The 25,142-nt window shown below is 39.4% G+C and overlaps 1 protein-coding gene across 2 annotated transcripts in view; it reads left to right on the top strand.

Annotated features, from left to right (window-relative positions):
• The window catches only part of KLKB1 (kallikrein B1), a 28,947-nt gene extending 3,913 nt beyond the window's left edge, over positions 1–25,034 (top strand). Inside the window, exons 3-15 of one of the 2 annotated variants that reach the window (XM_062213301.1) lie at positions 2,759–2,921; positions 5,406–5,512; positions 8,914–9,073; positions 9,521–9,630; positions 15,336–15,495; positions 16,632–16,741; positions 16,899–17,061; positions 17,154–17,266; positions 17,427–17,595; positions 19,439–19,614; positions 20,524–20,619; positions 22,181–22,320; positions 23,215–25,034. In XM_062213301.1, coding sequence (XP_062069285.1) covers positions 2,759–2,921; positions 5,406–5,512; positions 8,914–9,073; positions 9,521–9,630; positions 15,336–15,495; positions 16,632–16,741; positions 16,899–17,061; positions 17,154–17,266; positions 17,427–17,595; positions 19,439–19,614; positions 20,524–20,619; positions 22,181–22,320; positions 23,215–23,379 — 1,832 coding nt within the window. In that variant the 3' untranslated portion in view covers positions 23,380–25,034. Of the gene's footprint in view, positions 1–2,758; positions 2,922–5,405; positions 5,513–8,913; positions 9,074–9,520; positions 9,631–15,335; positions 15,521–16,625; positions 16,742–16,898; positions 17,062–17,153; positions 17,267–17,426; positions 17,596–19,438; positions 19,615–20,523; positions 20,620–22,180; positions 22,321–23,214 lie in introns of those variants that run through there. The other variant, XM_062213302.1, reaches the window with a different exon arrangement.
• The last annotated feature ends 108 nt before the right edge of the window (positions 25,035–25,142 follow it).

Below are 25,142 nucleotides of genomic sequence, written 5' to 3'. Positions count from 1 at the left end.
ATGAGATGCAGGCACTGCAGATGGTGGCTTTACCTACTACACCACAGTGCTGGCTCCTGCATTTGTGATTCTTATTATATCTTATATACGTACTAGTCACTTATATTTCTTTTGTAATTTATCTCTTCATATTTGTTAACTAAGTTGTTTTGTTTCTAATTATTTACTTTCAACAAAGTTGGAAGAGACCTAATGTAGTATGGAGTTTATAGAACTTTTAGTATTAGATCATTATGTGATTTTTGACAGTTCAAAGAATTTAAAAATTTAGTGACACTATAATAACAAAGCTTATTCTATACCTATTTGTGTATATAAGATTTCTTACTGCTTACATTCTTTTTTCTTTAAAAATTATAGTGATTTTATTCTACTTATTTTCTTAAAGATTAATTTTAATTAATTAATTAATTAATTTGAAAGAGTGACAGAGGTAGAAAGACAAACAGAAATAATCCATCTGCCATTTCATTCACCAACTGCCTGCAACAACCAGGTCTAGGCCAGGCCAAAACCAGGATCCAGGAACTCCATCCTAGTCTCCCACATGGGTGGCTGGAAACCATGTAATTAGGCCATCTGCTACCTTCCCAGGCACATTAGCAGGAAGCTGGATTCAAAGCAGAGCAGCTGGGACTCAGGCTGGCACTCCGGCATAGAATGCTGATGCAAATGGCAGCTTAATCCAGGACACTGCAATGCCAGCCCTTGATCTTCTTCTCCTTACTGCTTGTGTAATTTTTACAAAGAAGGTTGAATAACTTGCCCAACATGCATGGGCATGGAGGCCCATGTGATAGCTATGCAAGCTATGGGTTTTATGATTTAACATGTAACAGTGCTTTATGCACTCTCTAAAAATAACACAAACTAGACTATCACTGCCATCATTGTCATTGCCAGCTTATGAAGTCAAGCGAGAACATCTAATAGAACTTTGCTTCCATTAAGCTAAGAAGCTGATGTACTTCCCTTTCACTGTCTGACTCACATGGCAGTTCACAAAGGCTGGATCACAGAATGGCACTGGCATTCTTGTGTCCCTGCATGTGCACCGGGATGGGCAGGAAGAATCTTGATACTTATGAATGACAAAAAACATCCATTGTCTAAAAATGGGCTCTTTATAACTAGTGTTGTCACTGGACCAATTACGCAGTGTTGTCTGCATGTATGAAATCTAGGTATAGACACTTAAGAGTTTGTATTCCCAGAAGTTCCCAGCTGAAGAGATCTCTGCTCTTTCTAAATATAAATGCTACCTAAAGAGGTAGTCATTTTAGCTACACTTCTGGGCGAAAGAGTAGCAATTTTGCTGAGCTGAGTTTTCCTAATGGAGTTCAGGGTCAGAACCCCCAGAGAAGCAGAGAAAATGTTTGTCTTCAGTGCGTAATGAAATACATGTTGTCTAAGCTGCACAATCTCTGAAGGAAATTCAAAAATACATACTACTTAAACGAGTGCCTACTGTCCCAAGGGATAAACAAGTGTGACACTGGAATACTTTGTGGTTAGCAGACTGTTGACTGATTAAAACAAACCAGCTACCTGAGCTGGAAGGCTTATTAAGTGGACTTTGGACTTTGAAATAATGTCTTTCATAGTAAACCTAAATTACGTACTAAAGCCAGACACTTAATTTTCTAATAATAGGTGAGTTGCAGGGTTCTTTGGAGCTGTGAATAATTCCAATCAGCAAGTAATTCTAAATTTATTTTCAATTTTGTCTATGCATGCATTTGCTTACACCATCTATACAAATGAGCTTGTAAAAAGAAGTAAATATGCAATAACTGTCCATTTTCTTGACTTGAACTGAGATGAGGATCCATATTTAACACTGCATCCTAGAAAGGGGGAAATGACTGGAAATCAGAAGGGCTGGCTTTATGTCTCAGGTCATTCATTAGCTATGCGGATCTCGGGCAAGTCAATCCATTCTGAAATTTAGTTACTTAACTTCTTTTTAAAATGAAAAACAGGGGTTGCCTCTGTGGTGTAGCGGGTAAAGCCGTCATCTGCAGTGCTGGCATCCCATATGGGTGCTAGTTCAAGTCCCAGCTGCTCCGCTTCCTTTTAGCTCTCTGCTATCGCCTGGGAAAGCAGTGAAAGATGGCCCAAGTCCTTGGGCCCATGCATCCGTGTGGGAGACCCAGAAGAAGCTCCTGGCTCCTGGCTTCAGAAAGGCACAGCTCTGGCCATTGTGGCCATTTGGGGAGTGAAGCAGCGGATGGAAGATCTCTCTTTCTCTCTCTGCCTCTCCTTCTCTCTCTGTGTAACTCTGACTTCCAAATAAAATAAAAAATAAAACAAAATAAAAAACAATTAAATGTATGTAATAAACCTACCTCAAGCTTAAGTGGTGAGATGCTAGAAATGTTTTTGTTATGAAAATGTTCTGATAATAGATCAAATATCATTGTTTTTAAGGCATGATATTTTCATAGCACATTAGGCAATGGGAGAAAATCAAGCAAGGTTTGCATTTTTAATGCGGGTAATTCATGTGCAAATTATTGTATGACTTAATGAAAATGAACCAAGTGTTTTATACAGAAGTGCCAAAAGTATTCAATAATACTATACATTGTTCAAATATTTTCCTCATTATATTTTATTTAGCCTCTATCATTGGAGTCACATTGTAAAGCTCTTTAAGTCATCAGCAGGAGAAATGAGAAGGTTAAGGCTACAGATGCATTTCTATTAAGATTATTTGCACTCATTCCAAATTAATTTTCCAATGATTCCATCACAGGGTGTCTGACTCAACTATACAAGAATGCCTTCTTCAGAGGCGGGGATGTGACTTCCATGTACAGCCCAAGTGCCCAGCACTGTCAGATGATGTGCACCTTTCACCCCAGGTGTTTGTTCTTCAGTTTTCTTCCAGCAAGTTCAACCAATGATGCCCATAAGAGGTAAAAGCTGATATTGGTGGCCGGCGCTGTGGCTTAACAGGCTAATCCTCCACCTTGCGGCGCCAGCACACCGGGTTCTAGTCCCGGTTGCGGCGCCAGATTCTATCCCAGTTGCCCCTCTTCCAGGCCAGCTCTCTGCTATGGCCCGGGAAGGCAGTGGAGGATGGCCCAAGTCTTTGGGTCCTGCACCCGCATGGGAGACCAGGAGAAGCACCTGGCTCCTGGCTTCGGATAAGTGAGATGCGCCGGCCACAGCGGCTATCCACATCTCACTATCCACTCTGCCTGTCAAAAAAAAAAAAAAAGCTGATATTGGTGAAGCCAATAGTTTCTCATAATGATGTCAGTTGTGTGCAAAAAGGTGTAGCAAATCACAGGGTTGTTTCTAAAATGGGATTCAAGGATCAGTTTCATCAGAATCCCCTAGAGTCATTTCCACAAATGCAGGTTCCTAGGCCACAAGCCAGATCTACTGATCCATAGTTTCTTTGGCTTGCATATCTTCATCCAGGGTTGTGGAATCTTTGTTCTGCCAAAGACCATTTGGAAACTTATAACATCATTCGTGGGCCATATAAGATTATCAACCTAAAAGTTAGTCTGCCATAGACGTATTGAATTTTGAATCTCACCTGCAGTTGCCTAGGCAAGGCCAGAACAAATGATTGTGTGGGCCTTGTGTAGCCTGCTGGCTGGACATTCCTCAGCCATGCTAAAGTGTAAAAGGCTAGTCATTTGCATTTTCCTTTTTTTTTTTTTTTTTGACAGGCAGAGTCAGGCAGTGAGAGAGAGAGACAGAAAGAAAGGTTTCCCTTTTTCCATTGGTTCACCCCCTCAAATGGCCGCTATGGCTGGCGCGCTGCGGCCGGTGCTGTGCCAATCCGAAGCCAGGAGCCAGGTGCTTCCTCCTGGTCTCCCATGCAGGTGCAGGGCCAAAGCACTTGGGACATCCTCCACTGCCTTCCCGGGCCACAACAGAGAGCTGGACTGGAAGAGGGGCAACCGGGACAGAATCTGGCACCTCAACCAGGACTAGAACCCGGTGTGCCAGCGCCGCAGGCAGAGGATTAGCCTAGTGAGCCGTGGAGCCAGGTTTTCCTTTTTAAAAATTCATTGATGTATTTGTTTTGAAAGGCAGAAAGAGAGAGATATCTTCTATCCACTGATTCACTACAGATGCCCACAGTGGCCAGGGCTGAGTTAGGCAGAAGCCAGGAACCTAGAACTCACATGTGTGGCAGGGACCAAAGTATCTGGGCTGTTATCTACTGCTTCTCAGGGTGTCCAATAGCATGAAGTTGGATTGGAAGTAGAATTGGGGTTCAAACCTAGGAACTTGAATATGAGATGCAGGTGTCAAAAGCAGTGTCTTAACTGCTAAACCAAACACCATCTCAGAAGCTAACCATTTTCTAAGTCTTCAAGAAAAATGGCTGAAAATCATCATTGTCTCAAGAAAGAGTCTAACAACAGATGAATATTTCACCTGAATAAGAAAATACACTTAACTGCCTGGTGTATATTATCTTTATGGATAGTACAGCCTTAAGAAAATATAAATTTAGACAAGGATTTTGTTGTGAATAGAATTAGTAAGATACAGAAAATGCAGCCTTGGGATATGCTAATTCTGAATGGTGCCTAGGTAAGCCAGTGTGGGCACCCATAGTACTTGTGTTGTATGCATGTATCTATGGGAGTTCATATGCCTGTGAATATGTACCATTGGCTTGTCATTTGGAAAAGTATGAATATTTTAAAGATAGCTGGCAATTAAAAATCTTGTTAGGTAATGAAGATGCAGCCACAATTCACCTTAATTTTTTTCATTTTGATCAATATTCAGAATGAATTTTTTTAATTGTTCCCTTTCTGTATCATAAATCAGGGTCACTCACTTTGTGTTTAAAAACTAGAAATTGGATAATCATTCTCTGATCTTACATAGTAAACTTGTAGAGAAAATGCAGACTGTATATGAGTATCCTCACTAAAAGTTGAGTTAGAGTCTACACTTCTTATAAATAATGAAAATAACAGTAAGAATAACATTAAAAACAAAAATAAGCCTTCCATTAAACATAGACTGTAAGGAATTAATAAGCAAGGAGAACACCGTTCAAAGATTCAACTCTTATGACTGACTTAATTTTTAAGTAAATGAAAGTATTTACTAAAACACTCACCTGTTGGGAACATAATTTCTCCAAAGTTTAGGAACACAAGAAGTATCATTGACTCTTTTATTACCTTTTCGTACTTAAAAATTGATGAGTATGAAGAAAAACAATGCTCAGGTAAGCTATCACAGAGGCCATTGGATGTTGTGGAATTTCCTCCAAAAATCGTCCTTCCAGCAAGTATCAGAGCAATGGTATTATTTTCCTTATTCCTTGATTTGTATAAGTGTATAGAAAATGCTAGACATTTTCTTAATGCGTGTTTATTATTCTACTTCCTAAGTGGAGCTACTTTTTAAAACAGGTTTGGTTGCTTCTTGAAAGACAGTGTTACAGGAACCTTGCCAAGAGTGCATCGGACAAATGCAATTTCTGGACATTCCTTAAAGCAATGTGGCCATCAAATAAGTGGTAAGAAATGGATTTCTTGCTAAATTTGAGTTAGTAATGGCTCCATTGGAGAACATCTTTCACTCACAGCCTGAACTGCCATGGACTTTGGAAAGGAGCACTCAGAAAGACAACAGAGTTATGGCAGTAAACTGGACATCAAAGAAGGGACTTTATTCATCCTGACAATCCTGGTGTCTTTATCAATAAGCACACACATGCTTAATGAACTTGTGTTGTTAATGAGGTTACCACTACAGTGTAAGATTTGCAGAAAGTGAATACATAACCAGGAAATAATCTCCCCTTTCATTCTAGGTAAGAATCTTCAAGAAAACAGAGAGAACATCTCTATCCCTCTCCCAGTTTCACTTCCAGTTTCATTTCACCATTGACAATTTTTACACCAGTCATTTTCAACCAGAAGTGATTTTGTCTGCCTTATCTCCCTGGGGCACATGGTAGAGTCTGGAGACACATTTGTTTGTCACAACTGGGGAGCTGCTACTGGCATCCTGTGGAGTGAGGCCAGAGATGCCTCAAGGCACAGGGCAGTGTTCCATTGCAAAGAATTTTTGGCCCCAATTGTAAATAGTGCTATTGACAAAGGATTTAGGAAATTTTATTGTATGCCCTTAAGCCCAGGTTAAGGGACTAGATTCTGTACATCTTGCAAGGAATAATACTTCCTAGAAGAAATTTTCAGGACTAGGATGCTGGAGAACTTTAATTTGATACTTGTTGCTACTGGTGCTTGGGAAACAATTTCTAATAGTATAGTATAAATTTTAGATAGATGAGCTATTTCTCTAACATGACTAGAACTTATCAGAATGTGAAAAGTGCTGAAAATATTTTTTCAACTGATATGTTGGTGGAATCTCTTAAAAAATGCTGAAATTATATATCATTACTATATTATCCATATTATATTAACTTTATAAGTTAATTTTAATTTCCTTTCCTTTCCCATTACCACCATCCCCTCAACACACACACACACACAGCCATGGAAATTTGTGTGTGTTTTAAGATTTATTTATTTGAAAGGCAGCGTGACAGAGAGGGAGAGAGAAAGAGATCTTCCATCTGCTGGTTCCTCCCCAAATGGCTACAATGGCAGGGGCTGTGCCAGGAACAATCAGGAGTCAGGAGCCCCATCCTGATCTCCCACATGGATAGCAGGGACCCAAGAACTTGGACCATTTTCTGCTGCTTTTCCAGGCATATTAGCAGGGAGCTGGAATCAGAAGTGGAGCAGCTGGGACTTGAACTGGAGCTCTGATATGGGATGCTTGCACTGCAGGAAACCACATAACCCGCTGTACCACAATGCCAGCCCCTGACATCTGTGTTTTAATCAGTTAACAAAAAGGTGCAAAGCCTTAATCATAAAGCCTTAATCATAATCCTGACTTAGCGAAGACAATACAATAGTTTACCTGAAGTGGAATGCATTTTTTCATTTTATGAGCTCAAATTTATAGATTAATTTATTTTGTATAAATTATTCAATTAACTATTTTTTGCAATTATTGCTTCTGATAGAAAAATTAAGGGAAAAAGAGTTGTTGTGCCTTTCTCAGTACTCCATAGTTATTGTTAGTTTATTCCAAAACTAAGTCTTACTCACTGTGTCTGGTTTTAATGTTCCTTTTTAACTCTCCTCAGATATCTTGAAGTGAAAAATTGCTCTCAGGTACATAAAGTGTTTAAACTTGGGATCAATTTTAATTAAAAAACATTTACAGGTAGATGTATGGCTTTCAGATAACCATAAAGTAACCATAAAGAAAACTTCATTTGTAAGTATCCTATCACAACTCTTAGCCTGGCTTTTCTTTTTTCCCATGTGCAACAAAATTAGATTTCATTACTATAACCAGCAAATCCCTCTGCACATGAATGACTGGGGATAATACACCCCCATGATTACTTCAATATATTGTTTGCCTGCTAATTGGTCTAGTTTCTGTCTTTTTTTACCATTGAGTTTAGTTTTATGACTTCAACCATACTTCCTAGGAGGAAAAATTTACATATATTAGGTTACTGGTTCATACTGCTGGTTATATTGTTTATTTAAGCAACAGTTTAGCTAATAAATCTGAGACTTTTAAAAATAAATCTAATTTTTCTCATTGTCTGTTGAAATATACTATTTGCATAAACGTCTATGGATGGGTGTTAGGTGCAGCAGTTAAGATGCCGTTTGAGATGCCTGTGTCCCGTATTGGAGAGCTGTGGTTCAAGTCTTGGCTCTGTTTCTTGCTCCTTCTTCCTGCCAAGATGCATTTTGGAAGGCAGTAGGTGATAGCTCAAGTACTTGGTTCCCTGCCATTCATGTGCAAGACCAGGATGGAGTTCCCAGCTCATGGATTCAGCCTAGTCTAGCCCAGCAGGTATTCATGGAGTGAACCAGCAGATGGAATAACTCTGTCTGTTTGTTCGTCTGTCTCTGTCTCTATGCCTTCCAAATAAATAAAAATGAATAAGAAATTAAGAACTTATTTCATTTAAAAATAGCTTAAATGAAATTTAATAAAAATTTAAGACAGAAATGGAAATGTTTCCATACATGTGTAAAAAGTCTCCACATACTATAATAATCCAACACAGACTCTCAGTGGCAAGGAGTACAGATGCAATTCAAAATCAGGGGTTCAAAACAGAAAAATAAGAAACAAAGATAAAGACGCTCCTGCATTCAGTGTAAGAGGTTAAAGGGACATAACATAGGGCCCTGGCACACATTATCAGGGTCCTTGCTATTATTGCCTTGTTCACTTTCCAACACCCACTACCAATTTCAGTGTGAAATGTTACCTGTTTTGCTTCATGCACCTTGCCTTTCAGGAAGCAAAGTAACTCCTTTCAAATTCTGCTATTCCTGGGGGAAAATAAAACCACATTTGGTTTTGTTTATTTCAAGTAGAGTTTGATAATTAAGTAATATAATATTTAAATCTCCTGTTTAATAGAGTAGTTGCCAAATATGGAATGTTATCATTCACAATTAGCCAACCCTGAGGCCAGCACTGTGGTGGTCAGCATCCCATGTGAGCCAGTTCGAGTCCTGCCTGCTCCACTTCCCATCCAGCTCTCTGTTATGGCCTGGGAAAGCAGTAGAATATGGCCAATTCCTTGGGCCCCTGCACCTGTGTGGGGGACCTGGAAGAAGCTCCTGGCTCCTGGCTTCAGGTTGGTGCAGCTACAGCCGTTGTGGCCAATTAGGTAGTGAACCAGCAGATGGAAGACCTCTCTCTCTCCCACTCTGTCTCTCTCTCTGTCTCTCTGTAACTTCCTTTCAATAAATAAATAAATAAATAAGTCTTTAAAAAAAATTAGCCAACTCAAATGTAGTTGATCTACCTCCAGAAAAGAAATTGACAGAATTTTCTCTATGTCCTTCATTTGTACAGCTTGCCATCGAGCCACTTACAAAGGAATTGATATGAGAGGAACCAATTTTAATATATCTAAGGTTCAAAGTGTTGAGGAGTGTCAGAAACAATGCACTGACAATATTCACTGTCAATTTTTCACATATGCCACACAAACATTTTATAATGCAGAACACCGGTAAGTAAAATTCAGCGTTTGTTGTTTATGATGGTGCTTTTAAGATTTAATTGTATTCTGCATGACTTCATTTATTTTTTCAGCTGAAGAGCAAAGACGGCTTTTAATAACCACTTTCCTTATTTATTTCCTAATACTATTGTCATTTTTTCTAAAGCAAGTAAGTTCCATTTGGTCTACAGATAGGCTGTCTTGTGGAATGAGGTATTAGTGATGTAAAACGAGGTCTCCCACTCCATTCTCACCCTAATGTTCTCTGTGTGGAAGGGCTGATATCTACTGGATTAAGAATGTAAATCCTTAACCCACTCTTTATCAGTGACATTGTTCTGATTGCCTTGTTTGTTTTCTACTGCCCATGAGTCATTTCTTTGCTGACTATTACCTGGACTGTTGCATGCATCGCAAAATTTAGGAAGCAAAGTAACCTCTTTTCTTCTCCTTCAGGAACAATTGCCTTCTAAAGAAAAGCACAACGGGAACGCCCAGCAGTATAAAGTTGCTGGATAATGTGGTGTCTGGATTCTCACTGAAGCCCTGTGCGCTTTCAGAAAGTGGTAATTATGTGACTATTTTTCAATCTGTGACTCCAGTGAGCAGAATAAGAGCCCCCAAAAGATGTCCAGGTGCTAGTCACTGGGATCTGTGAATGTGTTACTTGGAAAACGATTCTTCAAAGATGTGATTACATTAAGGTCTTTCAGATGGGGTGACTGTCCTAGATTATCTAGACAGCCCAATGTAGTCACAGAGATTCTTATAAGAGAAAGAGGGAGGCAGAAGGGTCAGAGTCAGACACAGAGAGATTTGAAGATGTTACACCACTGACCTGGAAGATGGGGAAAGGATCCGCGGTCCAGGGAATGTAGGGGCCCCCAGCAGTTGAACAGAGCAAGGAGGCAGGTTCTCCTTTACAGGCTCCCAAAGTAACAGACCTCTACTGACATCTTCATTAGACCATCTGCAGGCTTGTGATTTCTAGAACTGTGAGACAGTAAATTTGTGTTGTTTACTTAAGTCACTAAGTTGGCAATCATATTCCGATTACCGCAGTAAACGGAAACTAATATAGTGATATTGCGGAGAAAACTGTAAGGACATTTCATGATGGTGTCCATTTCTAGGGAATGATTCTATGATGACTCAATAAAACCTTACAGTTTCAGATATACAAGTATAGGTCATTTCCATTGAATCATCCAGAAAATTTCTGTAAAATTTCCCATTACTTAGCATATCAGGGTACAGCTGCTCCCCAACATAAGATAGGTTATATTCCAAAAAGCCTGTTGTAAGTCAAAAACACTGTAGGTCAAAATTATGTTTATTACACCAACCTACTGAACACACTAGCCTAACACACAGCACCCTGTAGAGTGTTGGTGGTTTCCCATTGTGCTTGCAGGGCTGTCTGGGTGCTGTAGTTCACTGTGCTACCCAGTATAGTTGTAGAATATCATACCATCTATCACTAGCTCAGGAAAAGATCAAAATTTGAAACATGGTTTCTACTGAATGCATATCACTTTTGTATCATCATGAAGTTGAAAAATCATTAACAGAGTCATTGTAAGTCGGGGATCAGTTCTGCAAAGGACTGAGTGCTGGCTCTGTGCCGAACCCTGTATTGGTTGCTGGGTCAGGGCCTCTCTGTGGAAGACTCGGAAGTTGGCAACAATGCATCTCTTCCTATTTGTCTTTTTTCCCTGGACACCCCTCTCCATGTTGTGCGCCTGCTTTTTTGGTTCAGATTTACTGATTATTTAATTTTAATATTCATATTTTTCCTGGGAGAGCTTTGGAAGGTGTGGTCTACAGGAGGAAGGACTCTGTTCAAATGCTTTCCAGCCTGCATGCAGCACTGTTGCTGACAGCATTTGTTGCACTCTCCCTGAGGAACTGACAGCTCCTGCTCTGCCTCAGGACCTTCACAGCTGTTGCCCACAGTCTAATCTCAAACTGCTCTGTGCTTGCTTTCTTGTTGAATTGCAATGAATTCTCATATTACTTCAATCTAATTAAACGGCCTTACAGAGTGATAAAAATGCTGGATATTTCAGGAAATGGCTAGCGATCCTAAGGGCATGGCTTTTCACGGGGCATGATTTCCATAGTCCTCAGGGAACACCTAAAGGCCAAATGCCTCCTAAATCTATAGCAACTTTGTCTCTTATTCTAACTCGTCAGACAAAATTTCTAAGTCGGACATGATTTGTAGTCATCACCATTCATTGATGTTTTGTGCTTAGTACTTCTCAAAATTGAAAATCCTTTGTACTTTTTCAAAATTGATATGACATTGCTGGATTTTTTTTGCCTTTCCAGAAGAATTTTAGGAAGCATGTTTATTTCTGAAAAAAACAAAAAACAAAAAAAACAAAATGATAGCTGGGCTTTTAAAGTATATATTTGAGAAGCAAAGAGACAGAGAGAGCAGTCATCTTCTGGTATACTCCCCAAATGTCCTTAATGGCCAGGACTGGGCCAGAAACCAGGAACTCAGTCCAGATTTCCCACATAGGTGGAGGAACCCAACCATTTGAATCATTGCTGATGCCTCCCAGGCTTGCAGTAGCAGGGTGCTGGTGTAAGAGCAGAGCCAGGTGTCAAATCCAGGCACTCCAATACCGGACACAAGCATCTTTACCACCAGGCCAAATGCCCACTCCTGACTAGGATTTTGATAGGGAGGCACTGACTCTGGATCATTTTGGGGAGTTTGCCATAATAACAATATTAACTTTTCTAGTTCATGAAGATGAGTTTTCTATTTATTTAGATCTTTTAAAATTTTTTCAATGGTGCTTTATGGTTTTGAGAATGAGGTTTATAATTTTATTGTTAAATATACTCCCATGAATTTTATATTTTTTGCTATGATTATAAATGGATTTGTTTTCTGATTTTAATTTTAGGATTGTTCATTTCTTGTGTGTGGATAAAAAAATTTATATTTGTATGAATCTTGTAATCCTGCAGCTCTCTACTGAACTCATTTATTAGGGCTAACATTTTGTTGTGGACAACTTTTCTATGTACAAGAGTATGCCATCTGTGACTAGAAATGATTTTACTTCTTCTGTTCCAATCTGGATTTCTTTTATTTCTTTTTCTTCTATAATTGCCCTGGCTAGACTCTCCAGTATAATGCTTACATTTTGAGACATCTTGTCTTATTCCTGACCTTATGAAAAAGGCACCCAGTCCTCCAAGAATATCTATGATAACTGGGTTTTCCATAGATTACTATTATTACATTTAGGATAGTCTCTTTCATTCTTTAATTATGAAAATATAGGGGGATTTTTCTTAATTTCTTTCTGCTCCTATTACAATGATTGAGTGTTCTTCCTTCTTTATTTTAATAATATTACACTGATTTTTATGTTGATACAATTTTGCATTTGTTGCCTAGCCCCTACAAGGTCATGGTGTATGTTTCCTTAAGGTTCTGGATTTCATTTGCTAGCATTATGTTAATGATATTGAGTCAATATCAAATAGTAGGAGGTATTATATATTTTTCTTGCAGTGTTTTTGTCTATATTTGTACTAAGGTAACACTGGCTTTATAGAGTAAGTTGGGAAGAATTCTTGATTTCTTGGGAGAGCTCGTGAATTACTGGAATTGAGTTTTTACATATTTAGTAAAATTCAGTAGTAAAGTTATCTGAACCTAGGTGTTTCTTTGTGGGAAGTTTTCTGATTAGTAATTCCATTCCTTCACCTTTAATGTGTCTATTCAGATTTTCTGCTATATATTTTGTCAGTTTCAATCATTTGTGTTTCTAGGAATTTGTCCATTTTTTAAGGTTATCTAAGTTGTTGGCATACTGTTGTTTATAGTATCTTATAATTCATGTTATTTCTGTTATGTTGGTAGTAAAGTTCTCTCTTCCAATACTCATTTTTATAATTGATTTCTTGTCTATTTTATTCTTGGTCAGTTTAGGTAAGTTTGTCCATATTGTTCATCTTTTCAAAGAAACAACTTTTGGTTTTGCAGATTTTTGTTAACTCTCTATCATTTCTTTTCACTATAATTTTTATTATTTCCTTCCTTCTTCTTACCTTTTTTTTCTTAAATAATTTCTAAGGTAAAGTATTGTTACTCATTTGAAATTTTTCTTCATTTTTTTCTTTTTTTAAAGATCTATTTATTTGAAAGGTGCAGTCACACACACACACACACAGAGAGAGAGAGAGAGAGAGAGAGACTCTTCCATTCACTGATTGACTTCCAATATAGTTGTAATGGCTAGTGCTTGGCTAGACTGATGCCAGGAACCTGGAGTTTCTTCTGAGTCTCCAACATGGGTGCTGGGGCCCAAGGACTTGGGCCATCTTCTGTTTTCCCATCCACTGTTTTCCCAGGCACATTAGCAGGGAGCTGGATTTGAAATGGAGCAGTGGAGACTGGAACCGGTGTCCAGATAAGATGCTGGTGTCACAGGCTGTGGCTTAGCCCGCTGTGCCACAGCACCAGCTCCATTTTCTAAAATGCCCAGAAACAGTGAGTGTCTCAGCCTTTCCAAGCTTCCAAAGGGCTCTGGTTGGGTGGTATGGCATGCCTTTGATAGGCAGCCATTATATAACTTTGCCTTAGCCTTTACTTCCTATTGGTGAAGGTGCAATTGCAGGTTGGGATAGACATAAGTTCTCTTCCAGCTTTAATAATCTATGATGTTTTCAACAGCTTACTTATTTATTTATTTTATTTGAGAGGCAGAGCGTGGGACAAGGGTATCCTATCTAATGGCTCACTTCCCAAATACCTGCAGTGGCCAGGAGTAGGCCTTGCTGAAGTTGGGAGCTAGGAACTCAATCCAGGCCTGACCTAAACCATCACTATTGCCTCTCCGGGTCTGCATTAATGGGACCTGGACTTAGGGGCCAGAGCTGGGCATCAAAACTAGATTCTTTGATATGGGATGTGGACGGACCTCCCAACCGGCACCCCAATAACTAAGCTAAAAGACCACCTCTATGCTTTATTTTTTCCTTTGATTAGTTGAGGTGTAATTTCCTAGTCTACCATATTAAGGTATTATGAGATATGATGTCTCTTGACGCAACTACATTTATTTAAATTATGATGGTTTTATACTTCCCATAATTGCTGTCATCATTCTTTAAGGTCCCATAATTTTAATGAAATTTCTATTGTGAAATTGAGTAAACTGAGTACATAATAAAACTGAAGAAAAATAGGAAATATGCTATTTTATTTGTATCTCATAAATACAACATTAGGTAGGCCGGCGCCGTGGCTTAACAGGCTAATCCTCCACCTTGCGGCGCCGGCACACCGGGTTCTAGTCCCGGTTGGGGCACCGGATTCTATCCCGGTTGCCCCTCTTCCAGTCCAGCTCTCTGCTATGGCCCGGGAGTGCAGTGGAGGATGGCCCAAGTGCTTGGGCCCTGCACCCGCATGGGAGCCAGGAGAAGCACCTGGCTCCTGGCTTCGGATCAGCGAGATGTGCCGGCCGCAGCGGCCATTGGAGGGTGAACCAACGGCAAAAAGGAAGACCTTTCTCTCTGTCTCTCCCTCTCACTGTCCACTCTGCCTGTCAAAAATTTAAAAAAAAATTAAAAAAAAAACATTAGGTACATAGTAATTCTTCCCATCGCTCCCACCCTCTCACCCACTTTCCACCTCCCTCCTCCCCCCTTTCCTGTTTGGTCTGAGAAAGAAAAAGAAATAGGATGAAAGAAAAAAAAAAGCAAGAACAGAATAAAAAAAAAGAGAATTGTTTCTCAACAGTCTAAACAAGAGAAATATGCTTATTTAAGGAGAAAAGTGGATGCTTTCCTATTCTTATTTCAGTGCATAAATGTGACTTTCGTTCAGCTGCCATGTATTTTTGCTAACCTCTTTTTATTAAGATCTTTTCATAATACTCAGGGAAATACAGCATAAAATCTCATGTTTCTATGGCCCAATTTAGGGTCAGGATAAAAAAAACAGGAACATTTACTGAGTAACAGAAACACTGCATTTGTGGAGAATACGGTTGACCAATACTACTTCTCTAGCCTAGGGATTTGATCTTATTGTTGAGATCTTATTAGTGAGGCCAACTGTGGCTTTTCCAAAATGGCAAACAGTAGGTTTGGGAATATTTGAAATGACATTGTTTCACTCAGAATGTCCAGTGCCGTGAGTAATCAATATTCCTAATTTCTTTAGTTGATGATGGCAAAGTATAAGCAAATTGAGCTTTCTGTCATTGAGGAACATCTTCCCTCTGTGAGTTCACAGGATGCCACATGAACCTTTTCCAGCATCTCGCGTTCTCAGATGTGGATGTCGCCAGAGTTCTCACTCCAGACGCTTTTGTCTGTCGCACCATTTGCACCTATCATTCCAACTGCCTCTTCTTTACGTTCTACACAAATGAATGGGATACAGAATCGCAAAGGTGAGTATGAATGTGTGGTGTCTGCTGCTGTTCTTTTTTTTAAAGATTTATTTATTTATTTGATAGGCAGAGTTACAGAGAGGGAGAGAGACAGAGAGAGAGAGAGAGAGGAAGAGAGAGAGAGAGAGAGAGGAAGGTCTTCCATCTGCTGGTTCACTCCCCAGATGGCTGCAACGGCCAGACCTGCACCTATCCGAAGCCAGGAACCAGGAACTTCTTCTTAGTCTCCCACACAGGTGCAGGGGCCCAAGGACTTGAGCCATCTTCCACTGCTTTCCCAGGCCATAGCAGAGAGCTGGATGGGATGTGGAGCAGCTGGGACTTGAACTGGTGTTTATATGGGATGCTGGCACTGCAGGCGGCAGCTTTACCCGCTAAGCCAGAGTGGCAGCCCCTGCTGCTGTTCTTTCAACACTTTTGTATCTCAAATTTGAAAAAGGATTTTTTTTTCATTTCCCTCAAAACACACAATTCTCCAGTTTAAGTAGGTACTAATCTGCCAGGTGCAGATCAATTATGAGATTAGCAGGCTTTTCTACCCACCTTCTCTTACAAACACATCAATGAAACAACCGCCATGAGGAAAAACAGATCTGACGCTTTTCTTACTGATCTCAATGTTTTCTATTAGCTTGAAGCAAAACCCACTTGCTGACTATATGACCTCAGTGTGGGAGCTCTAATGGCTCCATATTTCAGAAATGAGAGCTCTGTTGAAAATGATCACGGTTCTCATCCAACCTCTTTATCCAGAGATAACCCACACCTTTCTTTACACACAGTGTAGAGCTAAGAGAATAAGATATAGCTATATAATAACATCAGCAGCATAAATCCCCAGAATTCATTCTTTGATCTGTTTTGTGTGTTGTGTTTCTAATTAGAAGGCAGAATTTTACCATTGTCCTCCCTTCAGGTTATCTGTACATATTAATTTTTACCAGAAGGAGATGTGGCTTGATTTACATTTAATCCCTTTAATTTCTTAGAGTTCTATAGTCAATTTACTTTGAAAAGAGTATCTCAGGAGAATAAACTTTGCAGAGTTGCTTTTTTTTAAATGTAAGCTGCTTTTCTATTTGCCTAGTGCCTGTAATTCAGTTTCTCTTCTGTTGTTTCTTTTTTTTTTTTAATAGAAATGCGTGCTTCCTTAAGACTTCTAAAAGCGGTACACCGAGTTTCCCTACTCCTCAAGAAAACACGATATCTGGTTATAGCCTTTTAACCTGCAAAAAAACGTTGCCTGGTAAGGTGACTCAATAATATTACATTAAAGTGACAATTTTTATGATTTTTTTAGGAAGTAACAGTGATGAAACAGTCCTCAAGGTACCAGAAACTTGAGTGACTAGGATTTATTGCTTTTATCATTCTTTATCTTTTTACATTTATAACTGGCACAGAACCCTGCCATTTCAAAATTTACTCTGGAGTCGACTTTGGAGGAGAAGAATTGAATGCAACCTTTGTTAAAGGAGCGACCGTTTGCCAAGAGACTTGTACAAAGACAATTCGCTGTCAGTTCTTCACCTACTCTCTACTCCCAGAAGACTGTGAGGGAGCGAAGTAAGGGGACGTTTCCTTGACAATCAGCAATTTTCTTGAGTGCCCTTTCCTTCCGTGAAAATTTTGACTTACATGCAGTCCATTTTTTCTAGGTGTAAGTGTTCCTTAAGACTGTCTTTGGATGGTTCCCCAACCAGCATTACCCATGGGACACAAAAGAGCTCCGGTTATTCTTTGAGACTGTGTAAAACTGAGAATGGATCTGGTAAGTAAACCGCACTTTTTCATTGAACTGTAACTGTCCATGTTGCTTGGAGAGCTTGCTTAGTCTTTCATAATGGAATCATATATTCTGTTTTCTTTGATGGAAGGGGATTCTGGTTGACTTCTAATTCCAACCATTAGCTTCAATGCTTTCTTTGTAGTTTGCACCACAAAAATAAATGCACGCATCGTGGGAGGAAGCAACTCTTCTAGGGGAGAGTGGCCCTGGCAGGTGAGCCTGCAGGTGAAGCTGGCAGCTCAGAGCCACGTGTGTGGAGGGTCCATCATCGGTCACCAGTGGGTCCTAACTGCAGCTCATTGCTTTGATGGGTGAGTTGTGGATGCAGCTTATCTTGCCTTTTCATTTTGAAGGAGTTTCTCCATAATAATGTGACTTTATTAATGGAGAGTTATTCTCTTCTCATACAAGACATTTTCAAGAAGGATGGTGTTTAAATTAATTAAAAGCTACAAGGATCAGGGAACTGACTAATTTGACTCATTAGAACAGAGTGAGGCCTTTTGGTGGGACTGACTCCAGGTGGATCATTTGTCTAAAGAGACTAACAAAATTCCCAGCTGTTGCTGCTTCTACTCACCTCTCCCTAAATGCATTTTTCAAAGACTTGTTTTTCAGACCAAAAGAAATTTTACTTTCTGCTCTTTGATTCACAAATGTACTAAGTAATAATAATAAAAAATAAAAGTGATAGCGTATTGCTATGCACATTTCAATGAATATAATTTGATGTAATATTTCTATTTTATCAAGCAAATAGTACATATAGAATTCTGAAGTTTTAAAACACTTAAACTTTATAGTTAGGACAGAGCATGAGTCACAGCTTTGCCACTTACTAGAATACAACCCTGGATAATTGAGTAATAAAATAGTAGTCCCTTGGTTAATAATATAGTAGTCCTTTAGCATCCAACACCTCTGAGGATACCAAAATCTGAGGATGCTCAAGTCCCTTATAAGAGATGGCGTATTTCTACAGTGCCTATTTGTTAGGTTACTGAAAGGATTAAATGACAAATTTAAAATGTATAGCACTGTACCCAGAACATAAAAAATCATTCCAAAGTATACAGCATGATTACTTCATTCAATAAGAAAAGTAAAAACGGACAAAGAATATGAATAAATACAAGAGATAGTGAAAGACCTTTTAATCTCTCAAAAATAAATATGAATCAAGGTATTTTTGTTTGAGGAAAATTCATCCCTTCTTTATCAAAGGGGAGGGCTCAGGTTGCCAGGTACCTGGATTGAAGATATTGCCTCCCAAATATAGCAGAGTCAGAGGCACAGATGGACAGAGCACGTTGCCACCTAGGGGTATATGGCTTTGCTAAGGGAATGAAGTTGTCTTGAAGGAAAAGGCCCAGAGGGAAATAATAAGTCTCTTTGTTACTAAATGCATCCCAATTTGGAACTAAGAATTTTCGCCCTTTCAGGCTTAGTGTTGAGATTTAGAAGGCACAATAGACGTGGAAACACTGTGATTTAAATGAAAGAAGACCACCTTGCACTGAGGGCTCCATTCTGCTCCTCCATAACCCTGCGCAAGCATGACTTGCACAGTCAGCTGATACTAATGAACATTTCCAGGTCTTTTCAAAAATAAGACTTTATTTTTAGATGATAATTTTGGGTTAGCTTTGTATATATTCTTTTAAACGCGGATTTAAATTTTTTCATACTTTCTAAAATACAAATATATTTTAGACAACACAAAAGTCCTCCCAATTTGCTCTAGTCGAAGGGGTTGTATAAGATCGGTCTGACTTGATAGCTCTGAATTCAGTGAATGCAATTCCTTTCAGAGTTTGTGAATTTAGGTTAACTCTCCCATTATAAATTGTTCGAGTCTCTCCCCATTGCCGCTTTTCTCAGAGTTGGGCAACAGCAGTCTTATATTTTCACTTGAAGCAAACATGATATAGTTGCAGAAATGCACATTGCTCAATATTTCAAGACTTCAGAAATTTAGTATTGCTGCTGTTGGTGATGACAAATTGCCAGGAGGAGAAATTAACTAGGAAAATACATGGTATATGCAGTATTTCTTTGCCAGTGCTTTGTGGAAAAGGAACGTGAAAGAAAAAAGGGACAGTACCAGAGGATAGTCCTTCCAGTTTCAAACAGGCATTGATTTTTCTTTCCTAGGCTTCCCTTTCCAGAGATTTGGCGCATTTATGGTGGAATTTTATATCTGTCTGAAGTTACAAAAGAAACCGCTTTCTCACAAATAAAGCAGATTATTATTCACCCTAAATATAAAATCTCAGAGACTGGTCATGATATCGCCTTAATACAACTTCAGGCTCCTTTGAATGACACCGGTATGTAGCATATTTAAAGGGAAGCTGCACAGCTGTCTTGGATTAGTTCTTCCTGCCAGTTTGAATGAGAAGGGACATGTGGAGAGATTATCTTCATTTTCTGGCTGGTGCAGTTGAGGGAAATTGAGAGTTACCGGGGAAGTGAAGTTACTCAGGGATTTCACACAAAATCTTTTCTCGTTAAGGGGCAAGAAATATTCAAAGAAGAATACAAATGCACATACAGGATTGAGATAATAGGCTTTGGAAATACCTATGCCCTCTGGACTTCATTAGACAAGAATAACAGAATCAGAACTGCCTTAGGTTTATTATTACAAGAAGTATATTAGGGCGAGTGGGACCAGGTTATGAACTTCTGGACATAGTATGGCTAGGGAAGAGCCTGATGTGCAAGGCAGCCCAGGAAAACCCAGAGCATCATGGTTTAGGGGCTGACTTTGAGGCGTGGGGCTCCACAGAGCTGCCTGCCTGCTGTGTCTACTAAGGACTTCTGCACCTCCAATTTCCTCACCTGTAAAATGGGGCTGGTGATTACTCCATTGGTTGGATAACAATTCAGTTAATAAATAAGAGCACTTCCTGGAACAGTGCAGACTCCTGCTCCAACTATTAACTATGGGGTAGCACACTTTGAATAAGGCACAAGAACTTCTAAATGCTTTGAACATTAAATTTGGGTTCTGAGTTTTTGATAAAATTCAGAAAATTTTAACATCAAATGTCATGTGAATGGTATTCTGATGGTGAGAAATTTTCTTGAATCATTGACCTTAGAAAGAAAGCAGAAGGGAGATTATTGGTGCTACTCTGTGGAAAAAGCACTACAGGAGAAGGAAAGGATGTCTTTTCATGACTAATATCCATAACTTTAGTTAACCAAACTCTAATTTAAAAATTACCTTTCAGATATCCAAAAACCAATATGCCTCCCTTCCAAAGATGATACAAATGCAATTTATACCAACTGCTGGGTAACTGGATGGGGCTTCACGAAGGAGAAAGGTACAGCCCAACATTTTCAGTGTTTGTCCCAGAGCGAGTCTTGAGTTGAATCAGCTTCTGTCTAAAGTCATGGTCTTTCCAATTTATTTATTGCCAAATATTTATTCAGTGGTTCCTAAAGAAGATGTATTTTGACTTGGGCCTCGAAAAATCTGTAAGGTAACATCTTAAGCATCATACTTCATAATAAAGATCATCTGTTTGGCTTTACATCGAAGATTGAATCATTTAGGGCTGAAAAAGCCACTCAGTTCCATCTTATGCTTAGTATTAGTAGTGTTCCTGTCTCCCAAAACCATGTTGTCTTTTGATGTTAACAACCAGGAGATGTGTCAACTCTTTTGTGCCTAGTTCTTAATTTTCCTACAATCTGATAAAGCCTGTGAACCACTTCTCTAACAATGCTTCTGCATGCTTAAATAAAATGCATAAGATTATAAATGAAGCCAGTTAAATTATACTGCAGGTTATCAAAATTACTTAAAAAGATGTCATATAGTAATATGTGTGCTTGTTTATTCACATATATTATTTAATAGGTGTTTTAATATCTGTCATAATTTTGAAACTGTAGTGAGCACAATTGATATTTTCAGTTATCTGCCATGAGTGTATTGTGATATGAAGCTATCTGGATCTTGATTGATGGCAAAGTCATAGGTACTCTTAATACTAATATGTTTGGTGCTTACATTAATAACTAGAGAGAATATTAGACTTCAGTTGGAGATTAATGAAAACAAGAGTGTACTTTTTCCTATTCATGTTCATGGGCCATGTACATTTTTGTGATAGGCCCTAGGTTAAGAAACCCAGTTTATGGATACTTGGAATATTTCAATTGTCCTTAAACTTTTCATGAAATGGACCATACTTCCTTTCCAAAATTCTGTCTCTGAGAGATACTATGGGGCGTAGCTCTCTGAACTCCCTACATCTTTTCTGATTTAGTTCTTTATTCAACAAAAATCTTCCCTTGGGACAGGAAGAAATTAAAAGTAACCTTAAATAAAATAAGCCTCTCACCATATATTCAGTGGGGCACTTGAACATTGGTGAAGATTAAGTTATTTCTAAATAAATTTGTCTTCATGGAAATACTTGCATCTGCTCAAAGAATAAAGTCGTCCTCCATTGTCAGAGGGTTTTTTCCCCCAAAATTTATAAACTATAATTTGAATATATAGAATAAAAAAAGAGGTAAGAACTTCCAGAATTTTGAATTGTAGGCAATAAATATAAAAAGGGATTACTGAGGGAACTTCTGTTAGGAAGAGAGAATAGTAGAAAATCTGGAAGCAAAGCGTGTGGTCAGCCTACATTGCTGGGATTGTCTTAACAATAGTAAGATATGAGGGACCAGTACATGGTTCATTCTCTCTCTCTCTCTCTCTCTCTCTCTCTCTCTCTCTCTCTCTCTCCCTCTCTTTACCTCTAAACTTCCAAACCTCACTGCCTGTTTTTCTCCAAAGACATAACCCCAGTAGTTTTAAGACTTTAGTCTTCTTTTCATATTTATTTTATTCCCTCCCTCTGAAGTTATATGCTGGTTATTTCACAGGTGAAATACAAAACATTCTACAGAAGGCAAATATTCCTTTGGTAACGAATGAAGAGTGCCAGAGAAGCTATAGAGATCATGCAATAACCAAACAGATGGTCTGTGCTGGCTATAAAGAAGGGGGGAAAGATGCCTGCAAGGTAACTATTATATAATACATAATAGGCTCCTTGAGATAATTTATTTCAAAATATATTTGATGATAGTATATTTCCTTTCAGTTGTTTTTAAAAAATTCAGAGATAAATGATCTAGTGATTTTATTAGTAACTTTACCAGTTTGATGTGTATATAATGTACATCCAGTATGGTTTATGGTACATATGTCACAATCTGTGCACGTGAATGCTACACATAGGGGAGGACAAGTGTGGATGCAGCATTTGTGCTAAAATATAAGAACATTACTTATCTTTGACATTAAGACAATTATGTCAAAATTTCCCTGGCCGGCGCCGCGGCTCAACAGGCTAATCCTCTGCCTTGTGGCGCCGGCACACCGGGTTCTAGTCCCAGTCGGGGCACCGGATTCTGTCCCAGTTGCCCCTCTTCCAGGCCAGCTCTCTGCTGTGGCCAGGAAGGGCAGTGGAGGATGGCATGGCCCAAGTCCTTGGGCCCTGCACCCATGGGAGACCAGGAGAAGCACCTGGCTCCTGCCATCGGATCAGCGCAGTGCGCCAGCCGCAGCGCGCCAGCCGTGGCGGCCATCGGAGGGTGAACCAACGGCAAAAAGGAAGACCTTTCTCTCTGTCTCTCTCTCTCACTGTCCACTCTGCCTGTCAAAAAAAAAATTTCCTTGTAGAATTTACCTCCTAATAGAAAAGGGAATAAACTGAAAATGCAAGCATACACTATTAAATCATTTTTATCACATCCAGCAGCTCATCTGCATGAGGTATATGAAGAACTTCAAGAAACGGTGTGTGTATGGTGTGTGGGATGTGTGGAGTTTGATTATAGAATTTAAAGAATATCGCTATTTGAATGACATCTGTCATATAACATTCTATATTTTTCTGCCTATTGTGACACAGGGAGATTCAGGTGGTCCCTTGGTTTGTAAGCACAACAACATCTGGCTTTTGGTGGGCATTACCAGCTGGGGTGAAGGCTGTGCCCGCAGAGAACAGCCAGGTGTCTACACCAAAGTTGCTGAGTATGTGGACTGGATTTTGCAGACGATGCAGGAAAAGGATTGAGACACTTACGCTGCAGCTGGCTGTGTGAAGAGGCCGCATGGTGAAGGAGCACCACTAGTTCCACAACCTGGGATCAAGTCCAATTCTGAGTGTTGGAGCCCTTGTCTGCAAAACATGGAGAGTGCATCTACCTTACAACCTTGTCATAGGATGGAAAAGACAATACACACACAGCTGCTGAGCACCCTGTCCTTCAAGGCATGCTTTCAGCTCCGACTCTCTGGGAGCTAATAACAGAGGATGATGGAAATCGCCACGACTGATTGTGAACTAAAAGGGCAGAAGAGCATGACGAGAAAGTGTGACACACACCTGGAAATAGGTGAATCCAGATTCTAGCCCTGAGCATGGGGTCCTTCTAATCTCAGTGCTTCTTCTGGAGCTCAATGTATCTCAGAGTGTAACTCTCTGTGTCTCACCTGCCTGCTCTTGGAAACTTGCCACTGGGGTGGGCACTCCTGGCACAGGAAGATAAGTCGCCACTTGCAATGCCCTCATCCCATACTGGAGTGCCTCATTCCAGTCCCAGCTCCTCTGTTTCTGATATCCAGCTTCTTGCTAACCTCATGAGCAATCAAGATTCTGTTCCAGGCTCCTGGCTTAAGCCTAGCCCAGTCCTGGCTGTTGCGGGCATTTGGAGAGCAAACCAGTAGGTGGAAGATTTTTCCCTCTCTTTGCTTTTAAAATAAAATGAAAATAAATATAAAAAACAAATCCGCCTGCTTCACTTGGGGTGAAGAGCCAGGAAGCTTGGGTTTTGCTCAAGCCTGTAGGGAGATGACTTTGCAATGTCCACTTCTACAAGGAAGACAGATTACCTGATTCTGGGAGAATAAGCCACCTTTTCATCATGGCTGCATTGAAACCCAGGCATTGCTAAAAGAAAGGCATGTGGAGGGGCCCCTGGGGCTACAAGTTTTTCTAGTTGCTGCTCTTGCAATATGAGAGCGACTTCAGAAAGTTTGTGGAAGATAGGATTAAAAGATACATTTATTTGGGTGCAAAATTTTGAGATCGATGCAATGTGTGTTTGTAATGTTCATTTTCTGTGAACTTTTTGAAGACCTCTCAAAGGTTCAGTGTACAACCTGCCTATGGGGCAAGGAATCTGCTTTGCACAAAGGCACTGATTTTGAGGTTTCAGAGGATATTGGGTTCTACAATGGTGGTGCAGGGAGCATTGTTAAGTATAAAGTTAGCAGACTTGCAAAGGAATGGTGGTAGTAAATTACCATAAACTGCTGGTCTAAATCCTTACGCAGCACAAATTCCAAACTTGATAGTGAGTGCTACAATTGAAACCAGGTGGCTTGATTCAGTTCGGTTATGCTGAGTATCATTTACACAGAATTGGTGGTTTACAAAATGCTGTGTAGGTCAAGTAAAAAAATAAAAGAGTAAAGATTTCTAAAAAAGGTTGAGTTTTTCTTTCCATACTCAAAGATACAGTGAGTGGGGGCAGGGATAAATATGGGAAGAGCTGCAGGAAATCATGAGGTATGACTTATCTTCAGGCCATTGAGTTAAGCTAAAGAGTTAAGAATTTACTTCAGAAGCCAATGGCTTTTGTAAAATGTGGCTAGATCCATGAGTTGATTAAAAAGTACAATTTCACATTTTACTCTTGAATGCAATAAAGGTATTTGTCTTTGTCATTTGTGGATATTGTTTCATAGTTCAAAGGGAAAAATGATTTGCCATAGAAATCTTGTATCTTGGGGTTTTGACATTGATAATTCTAGTGGGTGTTTAAACAGGATTTT

Source organism: Lepus europaeus, chromosome 16 (genome assembly GCF_033115175.1).
Source record: "Lepus europaeus isolate LE1 chromosome 16, mLepTim1.pri, whole genome shotgun sequence".
In the NCBI taxonomy this organism is placed as follows: Eukaryota; Metazoa; Chordata; class Mammalia; order Lagomorpha; family Leporidae; genus Lepus; species Lepus europaeus.
The sequence above is the reverse complement of the archived record's forward strand: the minus strand, read 5'-3'. Positions and strand labels throughout refer to the sequence as shown.